General features: G+C 42.5%; 1 protein-coding gene across 8 annotated transcripts in view; it reads left to right on the top strand.

Moving 5' to 3' along the window:
• The first annotated feature begins 2,509 nt into the window (after window positions 1-2,509).
• Window positions 2,510-11,870, top strand: part of PDS5A (PDS5 cohesin associated factor A) — a 127,211-nt gene continuing 117,850 nt past the window's right edge. For 7 of the 8 annotated variants that reach the window (XM_060299245.1, XM_030881086.2, XM_060299248.1 and 4 more), the window contains exons 1-2: window positions 2,510-2,649; window positions 3,505-3,685. In XM_060299245.1, the coding sequence (XP_060155228.1) occupies window positions 3,545-3,685 (141 nt within the window). In that variant the 5' untranslated portion in view covers window positions 2,510-2,649; window positions 3,505-3,544. Of the gene's footprint in view, window positions 2,650-2,749; window positions 2,859-3,504; window positions 3,686-11,870 lie in introns of those variants that run through there. The other variant, XM_060299244.1, reaches the window with a different exon arrangement.

Here is an 11,870-nt window from a genome sequence, read left to right as displayed (position 1 = left end):
CATACCGCAAAAGGAAAAAAAAAAATTATGTGGAGCTTAGTATGTACCAGTTACTATTCTAGGCACTTTACAAATGTTAACTTATTTATCCCTCATAATGACCCTCTGAAATAGAAACTATTATCCTTGTTTTACAGATGAGGAAAATGAGGTACAGAAAGATTAATTTGTCAAAGGTTGCCTAGCGCATAGAACATAAATCATATAATATCACTTCTCTTTTTAAAACACTCCCATCTCAGAGTACATGCCAAAGTCTTTCCAAAGGCCAAAGGCCTAAAAGGTTATATGTGGTCTGCATCTCACCCCTGCTTCTCTACTTTATTTTCTTCCATAGCAATTTATTTATTTATTTTGTCTATCTCTCCCCAAACAAATTAAGCTCTACCACAACAGGTAGGGATTTTTGTCCACTTCCCCACTACAGATTTTTTTCTCAGTGCCCAGAACAATGCCTTGCATAATAGGCCCTCTTTAAATAATTGTTGCTCAAATGAATGTACCTCTTCTCATTTACACTAAGTGAAAACTTTTTAAAAAAGAAAGTAAAAACAAGAATTTCAGAATTCCTGAATTTTAGAATTATATAAATTCCACATTTTTATGTGTTATAATTCTTAGGGCTTACTATCCTATGAGTGTTTATAAAATCAAACAGTATCAAAAAAGTAATAAGTTGTATAAAATTAAAACTTATGGGTATATACAAAACTCCATTTAATTATGGGTAAATTACTTAGAGCAAGAATGAAAACAAAAAGCAGCACTCTTTAGCTATTTAAATGTGACAGATTTTTAAAAATCATAAGTGAGAGAAGAGCCTAAAAAGAGTGTAGGTTTTGGTCAGTTTCATAGTTTGGATGGAGACAATCTTAAATGGATTCTGCCTGCTACTCTAAATGCCCAAGAACAGAGCTCTGACTTTTGGGCAGAGTTGTAGCAAATCAGCAACTGTGGTGTGTTAGATTCCAAGATGATTGTTCCCTTGTGGAATACCTGAAAAACAATTCAGTGAGGGCAGCACCTATATTTTTTTTTTAGAAAGAATTTTTAATATTTATTTATTTATTTGGTTGTGCTGGGTCTTAGTTGCAGCAGGCAGACTCCTTAGTTGCAGCATGCGAACTCTTAGTTGTGGCATGCATGTGGGATCTAGTTCCCTGACCAAGGATCAAACCCGGGCGCCCTGTATTGGGAGCGTGGAGTCCTATCCATGGCACCACCAGGGAAGTCCCAGCACCTATAATATTTTTAAGATCAAGCAAAGAATGTGGAAAAGACCGATGGATATCCATCAAGAATCATTTAAATAAATAATTGAATATAATTTTAAACTATGGTAGTGGTCAGTTTCAAGAGCTGCCTGCTATTTCACATTATTGTGTTCTTTTTTCAACTTCATTTTCGGAAATTATGTACGTGCTTCTGAGGTTCATCTGCTTCAATTTTCTTTTACATTAAACTGCTCAAACACCACTGCATTGGGCTTTCCTTTGGATGAAAGAAAGTTATTCTTCGGTATACTTAACACTTAAAAAAATGAATTATTCCATATTCACAAGAGCCATCTATCTAAATAGTAAACACGCTTATTTCTGGATTCCAGTCTCATAGATCTTCATTCTCCAGGTTTGGGAGTGGAGCCCAGGATCCTACGTTTCAGACCTTTCTTTAAGAACTACTCGACTCAATGCTATTTTCATATTTTGCTGCTTTCAAAATATTAATTTTAGGCATCTAAAGAGGGGCGGGCAAACTCTGGTGGCTGTCAGAAGGAACAAGAATGAGCGGCCCACGTTGTACCATGTTGCAAAACTTTTCCTCAGTTTGTAGATCCTCCGTCCCTGGGGAGGAAATCAGTTCATTTTCACCAAGTACTTCACCATTTTTCAACCATTTCCGTCCACGTCCCTCAGGATGAACCCCAAAAGTCATGAACTCATCTCCGCGGCATAAGATAAAGCCCTGTTCGTCCCGCTTGCCCTCACAAGGCCGCGGGGACCGGTTCGCTTCCCGCCAGCCGGGCTCCTCCTCCGCTCGCCTTTTGGGTCTAGTCCTCCCCGAGGCGTTCGCCGAGGCAGGTCTTGGCGCCAACCGGGTGGCGGCGCTGTCTGCCCCGCGCGCCACCGCCTCAGGCCCGAGGGAGGCGGAGGCACGGCCTGCGGAGGAAGGGGCGGGAGCGAGGCGCGCGCCCTTCTCTCGCGTGCTCACGCACCGCTCGCGTGACCGACCGGTGGGTGCGAGAAGCGCCGGCTGCCCGGAGCACGGACTGCCGGGCGCGCGCCGCTGCGAGGGGCGTCCGGGTCCGGGTTGGCGGACCCGGCCGGCGCGAGGTGCCGGCTGGCGGGCCCGGGGTTCCGGGGCGAACACACGAGCACACGCTCCCGGAGGAGCCTTTTCCGAGGCTGCTCTTCCTCGGCCAGACGGAGAGCGGCAGTGTCTCCCCGCCCAGCGCTCACTCGCCCCGCGTCTCCCCCCGCGGCGACTGCTCCTCCTCGGCACCGCCAGCCCCAGCGCCGCTCCGGGGCGGGCGGCGGCGGCGGCGGGACCGGCGGAGCCGCTTTGTGTGCAGCCCGGAGAGGGGCGGCGGCGCAACCACCTGACAGAGGCCCGGGCGCTCGATGCACCTTCCGCCCGCATGAGGAGGAGGTAAAGGCGGCGGCGGCTCGGCTCCCGCCCTCGGCTGGTGGAGGGAGGGGACGGAAGGGGAGACCGGAGCGGGTGGGGGGTGGGGGCGCGGGACCGAGGCCCGGCGGGGCTGCCCGGAGGTGCCGGTAAGGCCTCGGCGGCGCCGAGTGGCCGGGGGCGAGAGAAGCCGCCGGGGAGCCTCAGCCGAAGTTGAAGGAACAAAATGTGAAGTGCGGAGCCGCGTCAGCCGCTTCCTGGCTTGGGGTTCGGGGTGGAGGGCGGCTTGTTTTCCCCTCCCGCGGGGGTGGGGGAGCGGGACACGGGAGGGGCGGGAGCGTGGCGGGGACGCCTGGGGTTCAGCAGCTCTGCCCGGCAAGGGCGTTCGTCCCCGGGAGACGCCGCTGCGTGTGGGTCCGGTTGGGTCCCTAGTTTTGCGGCCTAAGCCGAGCCCTATAGGCCTCGCGTCTCCTTTCCCGGAGGGGACCGGCCGGGCGGGGACTCGAGGCTTCTCTCTGACCGAGCGGGGGCTTTAGGGGTTTTGCCGGGCTCTCGAAGCCGCCAAACTTCGGACTTCGGTGTTTGGGGGTGGATTTCATTGTGAAAGGAGGACTGGGAAACTCCTGGCGCTGCCCGGGGCTTCCCGCGGCCGCCGGTGCCAGAGAGCCCAGTGGGCCCGGTGTTGGAGGGGCCCGCGTGGGTGGGCGCGGCGCGGCGGCCGCCAGGATCCAAGCCCCGGGAAGGAGCGGGTGGCGGGGCCGCCGCGAGTCCCCGGCCTCCCGGGAGAAAGGGCCCTTTGCAGATTAGAGATTTTTGAAATGAAAAAAGAGGTTACAAAGTCGTCCCTTTCCCGCTGAACTTTTGTTTTCTGACCGATAGAGGCCGGTAGAGGACTGTGAAAGAAAAGTTGTCCCCCAGGATGGACTTCTCGACCGCGCAGCCCAAGCCTGCCCCTGCCCTCTGTGGCGTTGTGAGTGCCGACGGGAAGATCGCTTACCCTCCGGGGGTAAAGGAGATCACCGACAAGATCACCACCGACGAAATGATCAAACGACTGAAGGTAAGCTCCTCTGGACCGAATGTTCACATTTCAGACGTTTGTGGTAGGAGGTGCTCTCTCCTGTGGTATTACAGCTCTGCTGGGCCTGGCCTTTAAGAGTTTCACTGACCAGGGCTTTTTTTTTTTTTTTTAGATATTTTACGTTTTCTCTTTTACCGCCTCTGAAAGGTATTGTTCTATCTTGGCTATATCTTTGAATGGTGATTTCTGTTAGGGGCATAACCATTATGGGAAATTAGAAGGGTGTGTGTGATCTTTTTTAATCTTACTTTTTTTTAAAAGTATAAGAATTCGAGTATTTTTTTAAGTTTTTTTTTTTTTTTTCTAGAAATATTTACGAGAATACTATTCAGAGTAGCTTGCAGCCTTAAAGGTAGGCAGTAATTTGCTTAGGAAGGTTTTCATCAACTTCTGAGGAGACTGATTTATCAAAGCACAAAAGGCATTTTAAAAATTATCACAATTTTCTAACATCCAGAAGCTTAAATATGTATATAGTATGGTTAAACTTTGACAGAAGGTACTGACTTTTCAAACTTCAGGCTTGAAGTAAGGTGATGATTTATGCCCACATGTTCAGAGGGGTTTGTATGTGTTTGTTTGTTTAAATATTTATTTATTTGGCTGTGCTGGGTCTTAAGTTGCGGCATGCGGGGATCTAGTTTCCTGACCAGGGATCAAACCTGCGCCCCTTGCATTGGGAGCACAGAGTCTTAACCACGACCACCAGGGAAGTCCCCAGAGGGGTTTTAAGAGAGAGTGATTATGGCTCTTTTTATGAGTCAGTGTATCTTTAAGCATGGTGGTCCTAATGTCAAGGTTGTAAGTTTCAGCCTTAGGTAAGTTAATTTTTTGCTTTTTGTTGCATGGACATAGATTGTGGATACAGCCTTACAAAGTAAGTGCTGTTCTTGTTAAGGGATCAGCTTGATGCAGTGTTTCTCAACCAGGACATGTTTGACCCCCAGGAGACATTTGGCAATGCTGAAGATGTTTTGGTTGTCACTATCGGGGCTGGATTGGAACAGGGTAAGACTGGAGACAGGGAGTCCAGCTAGGAAACTGTTAACAGTAGTCTAGGTCAGAGATGTTGAAATCATGAAGTAGGGCTATGATAGTGGGAATAGAGTGATAGGGAACGTTACAAGACACATTTCAGTGTTAGAATCAATCAGAGTTGGTGGGAGGTGAGGGAAGAAACGATGTTGACACTTTGCCAGTCTTCACCTTGGGCACTTGGTGAAATGTATTTTAAGGAATAATCTTGCCCCTTTGCTTTTAGAACTTATAGTGTCTAGTAAATGTTTACCATGTTATGAGTGATTAATATTTAAAGTATTCCTGTAGTTTATTGTTAAAAATCTAATTGGATTCTGCGGTTTGTTGCCCCTTTGGAAGGAAAGGGACACAATGCCGTCCATTAAAATAAACCTTGATACTAAAGACTGTACATAAAGTAGGGTGCTTAATTGATGCTTCTTAAGGTTATATTATTGTTCTTAAGTGTTCTGAGATGCTGAAATATGAATTATGAAATATAAAGCTAAGTTAAAAAATTTATAGGTCCTTTAATTTTTATTTTCATATTAAGAATATCAAAACGTTGAATTCTAGTGATGGATAATCTGGTTAAAAAAAGAAAAGTTATGACTGTATATACATCTTCCATTTGGAAATAGATTAAATATCAGAAATATTGTTAACTAGAAATTGACACCAAGTCTAGAATGAGCATACGGTTAGAATATTCATTTTTTATGAGTTCTTTTGGAAGTTAAATTTGATACACATATTAACAAATTTGAATGTCCTGTTGCTAAAATTTTGCTTTTCTCAAGAATTATGATTCTGTCTTCCTCCTGCCTTTCTAAGTCGATTTTGACTTTGTACATTTTAGGGATCCATGTTTAAAGTATTACTGTCTCGTTGGAAGTATAGGTTTCAAACAATGTTTAACTGTTTTTTTGATAACTTTGGTGTCATTTGTGGATAAATTTTATAAATTCGGTAGTTTGTTATAATACAGTAACAATGTTCCAATGCTGTATAAATACAAAACCGCTTAAAGGCAAGTAAAATCTTCGTTAATGGGGCTTCCCTGGTGGTGCAGTGGTTAAGAATCCGCCTGCCAGTGCAGGGGACATAGGTTCGAACCCTGGTCCGGGAAGATCCCACATGCCACGGAGCAACTAAGCCTGTGTGCCACAGCTACTAAGCCTGTGTTCTAGAGCCCTCGAGCCACAACTGCTGAGCCCACGTGCCACAACTACTTAAGCCCGCAAGCCCAGAGCCTGTGCTCCGCAATGAGAAGCCCACACACTGCAACGAAGGGTAGCCCCCGCTCGTCGCAACTATAGAAAGCCCGCGTGCAGCAACGAAGACCCAACGCAGCCAAAGTTAAAAACAAATAAATTAAAAAAAAAATCTTGGTTAGTGGAATTCAGAGATGTTTGGTCCATTTTGTTCAGTTTTCAAGACTGGAACAAGCATTTTTACAGTGGAACCATAATTTTAGAGTTAGAATGATTCTAAAAGAAATTCTGGAACTCCCTTTATTTCACAGATAACAAACGTTAGACCCAAAGTGGCCAGGTAACATTTACCAAGGTCAGCCATAGGACAGGTTAGTGGCAGAGCCAGGGCAATAGCATCATGTATCTTTTTATTCTTATAGCTGCTTTCTTCTAAGGAATCTAAACGAAGTTGAACAAAGAAGTTGTGATTTTTATTATGCAGTTGAAAACAGTAAAGTGAAAAGAGAAGGGAATCAATGAGAGTTAACTTGGTCTTTTGCAGGGAGATATGGGACAACGTTTTTTTTTTTTTTTTAACATTAGAAATTATTGTGATGCTTTGAAGCTTTCTTGAAAATAATTCTTAGAGTATATCTTTGGAAGAACTTAGACATACTTTTGTATTTTAGAAGTTTTAATTTCTGTTTCCAAGGAACTACTTTAAATATTTTTATGTCCAGTCACACTGGCCTTCTGTCAGTTCCTTGAACATGCCATGCTCATTTCTGTCTAGACAGATTTAGAATTATGTAGCCCATATACGTACTCTTCCTCCCAGTTCATTAAGGGAAGTCTCTTAGATTCCCTGTTAATATATTCTTTTAATTCCTTCATATCACTTATTATAGATGTGATATTACATTTATGCATATGTTTATTTGGTTTGTCTCCCCAGCTTCTCTGTCAGCTTCATGAATATAGGTATCACATCTGTTTGCTTAGTTTTGTATCCTCCCAGTGCTAAGTTTAATACCTGGCACATAGGTTCTCAACATATATTCCTTGAATGAACGAATGAATGCTTTGGTTTTTTTTTTTTTTTTTGGCTGTGTTGTGTCTTCTTTGCTGCTAGGGCTTTCGTGGAGCGGAGACTACTCTTCGAATACTTTGTATTAATACTGGTTTAGACAAATATTTTTATTTTTGAAGATGAAGGATAATTTGAAAATATTTTGAATTGCAGCTAAGTACTTTATCTGAGATTGCATACTAGAGATGATAACACAGATATTTAGAATTTTAGAACCAGAAGGTAGCTTAGAGTTTATTTCATTTTGTTCTAATTTTCTGGATGAAGAAACTGTCTCAGAGGTTGTGACCAACCCTAGTCACATAAAGCTGAAAACCATCATTAACAGTTTTGTTATTTAGATAAATTACAAATATATATTAATTGGCAGAAATATTAAAATTCATACAAAGGCTGTTTGCAAGGATAGCAGACATTTTAATACCAATGTTATATTAAGCATCAAGATTTCATTAAGGATTCTGAAACTAATGCAAATCATGTCTGATAAGTTTAATAAACAAGATACACCTATAAACAGTGTTATACAAAGTTCCATTAAGTGCTTCTGCCCACAGTTTGTTATACACAGTCTATCTCAGATCATGTATTACAAAGCTGTGTGCTACACACTTTTTTTTCTTCCTTTTTTGCTATTTTGGAAGTGGGAAGCCCTTGAAAGCCTTCGTTTTTAAAGGGAGGGATTAGGATGAAGTTTGTTACTATATCCATTTCTTATTATCTGCTCTCAGAGTTCAGTGCCTCAGACAGTTCTCTAGCCACAACTCCATACCCAAACCTGCCATATTCATTCTGTCACAGAATCAAATCAAAATACTTATTACCTTGGTGCTAAGAATTAGGAAAAATTAAATAATAGGGTTTTATTGTTCTGAAAATGTCCCCCACTTTTCTCCCACTAGGTGTTACTTCTGTGTTTTCTTTGTATTTTTCTGTAATCTTTCTCTTTCTGTCAGCCATTCTCCCTCTTCCACATGCTCGTGCTTCTACTTTCTATAGTCTGGCCTGTTGGATAGTTCAGTAGGAATTGGGGTATGGTGAGCTTGATTTAGGTAGGACATCTCCCTTTTGCAATCAAACCTAGGTTGGAAGAGGGGAGGAATAGATTAGGGGCAGGAAGGCCATGAATTCTTTCATTTTTCTTCCCCTCAGGTGGACCTCAGAAATACTTGATTTGTTGTAATTATTTTCACTTGCATAAATGACTTTTATTTATCCCTAATTGCCACATAGTATGCTAATTTTGCTCATAATTCAGTATGTAATTTCAAGTCTGAATTTTGTTTATATCTTTTACTTTAATATTTGTATTAATGCAGAAGATTCTGCTAAGTAATTAAGAAGTTAAATGGAGAGGCAAGATTTCTTAAAATGAAGTCCTAAAATATAGCCAATATACATTTGTGAAGTAATACTTCATGCAGCACAGCTTTTATTTTATTTATTTATTTATCTATCTGTTTATTTATTTATTTTTGGCTGTGTTGGGTCTTTGTTGGTGCGTGCAGGCTTTCTCTAGTTGCAGTGAGCGGGGGCTACTCTTTGTTGTGGTGCGCGGGCTTTTCGTTGCGGTGGCTTCTCTTGTTGTGGAGCACGGGCTCTAGGCACACAGACTTCAGTAGTTGTGGCACACGGGCTCAGTAGTTGTGGCTTGTGGGCTCTAGAGTGCAGGCTCAGTAGTTATGGGTGCGTGGGCTTAGTTGTTCCACGACATGTGGGATCTTCCCGGACCAGGGCTCGAACTGGTGTCCCCTGTGTTGGCAGGTGGATCCTTAACCACTACACCACCAGGGAAGCCCCTACCATTTTAATCATTTTTAATTGTACAGTTCAGTGCTGTAAGTACATTCACATTGTTGTGCAGCCTCATCATCCATCTCCACAACTTTTCATCATCCTTAACTGAACTCTGTACCCATTAAATTATAACTCTATTCTCCCCTTCCCCCAGCCCAGGCAACCACCTTTCTGCTTTCTGTCTCTATGAATTTGACTACTCTAGGAGCCTCATATAAGTGGGATCATACAATATTGCTGCTTTTGTGACTGGCTTATTTCACTTGGCATAATGTCTTCAAGGTTTAGCTGTATTGTAGTATGTGTCAGAATTCACGTGTATAACATCTGTTTATCCTTTCATCCATTGATGGACACTAGGGTGACTTCTGCTTTTTGCCTACTGTTGGTAACTTTTCTTACTATCTCACAGTTTTGTGGATTAGAAATTTGGGCAGAGCTTGGCTTGATTATTCTGCTCCACATCGCATACTGGGCTCACTCACTGGTATTCAGCTGGTGATTAGACTGGTGAAGTATATACACACTGGCTTCTCTCAAACACTTGGTACCTCAGTAGGAACAGTGGAAAGACTGGACTCAGCTGGGCCCTTCTTCTTGTCTATGATGTAGTGTTAAGGTTTCTCCACATGGTCTCTCCAGCAGGGTAGTTGGGTTCAGGGTTCCAAGACACTATGGAGGAAGTTGCCAGTACTTTTAAAGACTTTATTCAGAATTGGCAGTGGCACTTCTACCTTACTCTACGGTTTAAAGTAGTCATAGCACAGCTGACATTCAAGGAGAGAAAATTTGACCCTACTTCTCAATGGCAGAAGTAGGAAAGAATTTGTAGCCGTCTTTAATCTACCACAGGAGCTCTCATGGTAAGTCAAAGTGTACTATGTAGTTATAGTCATACATTTGTAAAACATTTAATCTCAAAAACAACAGTATATATTTGCAGCCAATTTGCTGGATTTGTAAAATTTATTTTAAATACTCTAAGAAAAAAATTGTAGGAACTTTTTTACGTGCTAGTTATGGAAGAATTATGGGGGAGGTTCATGATTTGATCCTAGAACTTGTTTCTTACAATTTTTGAATTTTTACTAGAAAGTATCACTGGCCAATCATAATGATGATTCCCCCTTCTCTCTTTTTCAAAAAAAATCCATTTTAACTTCTTATTTTGAGACATTTTATCCCTCTAGAAAAGTTGGAAAAGTTGTACCTTCAACAGTCATCCCTTCACTTAGATTCACCAGTTGTTAACATTTTGTTACTTTTGCTTGCTTTAATTTTTCTCCAAACACACACACACAGAGGGAGACAGATGTAACATACATTTTTGTTTGAGAGTTACTTGCATCTGTCATGACATTCCACCTCTGAATGCTTCAGCAGTCTTCTTAGAACAAGGATATTCTCCTACTTTATAACAATTATCATTATCACACTCAAGGAATTTAACATTGATACAGTGATATCTGTTATGCTATCCATAATAAAATTCCCTCAGCTGCCCTAAAAATGACTTATTAAAAGTTGAATTTTTCTTCCTCTATCCAAGTTGCAGTATAGGATCACATGCATTTATTACGTCTCTTTTGTCTGTTTTAATCGAGAAAGTCCTCTCATTTTCTGGGGGTGTGTTGTTCATGACATTTTTTGAAGCATTTGTCTTATAAGAGTTCATAATCTGTTTTGTCTTATTTCCTCATGCTTAGATTCAAATTGAACCTTTTTTGGCAAGTATACTACACAATCGGTGTTGTGTAGTTCCCTTAGCATCATATCAGGAGACATATAATGTCATTTTGTCCTGTTGGCTTTGCTAAGTTTGATCACTTGTGTACAGCTCTCTGCATTGTAAAGGTATTTCCCTCCCTTTGCAATTAATAAGTAATATTCAAGGTAATAAATAGTTTTTAAGAATAATTTGTTTTCCAACAATTCTTACTCAACTGTTTTAGCACCCACTTTGGTGGTTATAAAATGTTGCCTTGATTGATTGATTGATTTGGTTTTTTTGTTTGTTTGTTTGTTTTTGGCTGTACGCGGGCCTCTCACTGTTGTGGCCTCTCCCGTTGCAGAGCACAGGCTCCAGACGCGCAGGCTCAGCGGCCATGGCTCACAGGCCCAGCCGCTCCGCAACATGTGGGATCTTCCCGGACTGGGGCACGAACCCTTGTCCCCTGCATCGGCAGGCGGACTCTCAACCACTGCGCCACCAGGGAAGCCCTTGATTGATTGATTGATGGCTGTGTTAGGTCTTCGTTGCTGCTCATGGGCTTTCTCTGGTTGTGGCGAGTGGGGGCTAATCTTTGTTGTGGTGAGCCGGCTTCTCTTGTTGCAGAGCACGGGCTTCAGTAGTTGCAGGGCATGGGCTCAATAGTTGTGGCTTGCAGGCTCTAGAGTGCAGGCTCAGTAGTTGTGGAGCACGGGTTTAGTTGCTCTGCAGCACGTGGGATCTTCCTGGACCAGGGATGGAACCCGTGTCCCCTGCATTGGCAGGCAGATTCTTAACCACTGCGCCACTAGGGAAGTCCCAACAATTGGTTTATTTTTTTCTGTTTGTATTCAATTTTATATGTATATACACATACATACATACATTCACTCTTGTGGACTGGACTCTTCATTTCTACTGATGAGTATTATCTTTGCTTGATTTTTTTTTTTATTGTGGTAAAAAACATAACAAAAACCATCTTAACCATTTTTAAGTGTACACAGTACAGTAGTGTTAACTATATGTACATTGTCAATACTACAGATCTCTAGAAGGTTTTCATCTTGTAAAACTGAAACTCTGTACCCACTGAACAACTCCCTTTCCCCCATCCCCCTCAGCCCTTAATGACCACTTCCTGTTTCTAGGAGTTTGACTACTTTAGATACCTCACATATAAATGTGGAATCATATGGTATTTGTCCTTTAGTGACTGGCTTATTTCACTTAGCATGAAGTCCTTAAGGTTTATCCATTTTGTAGCATATGACACGATTTTCTTCTTTTTTAGGGCTGTGTAGTATTCCAGTGTATATATCTACCACACTTTCTTTATCCATTAATGGAAGTTTA

The sequence above is a fragment of the Globicephala melas genome, chromosome 5 (assembly GCF_963455315.2).
Source record: "Globicephala melas chromosome 5, mGloMel1.2, whole genome shotgun sequence".
NCBI classification, from domain to species: Eukaryota; Metazoa; Chordata; class Mammalia; order Artiodactyla; family Delphinidae; genus Globicephala; species Globicephala melas.
This window is presented reverse-complemented; position numbering and strand designations above follow the sequence as displayed.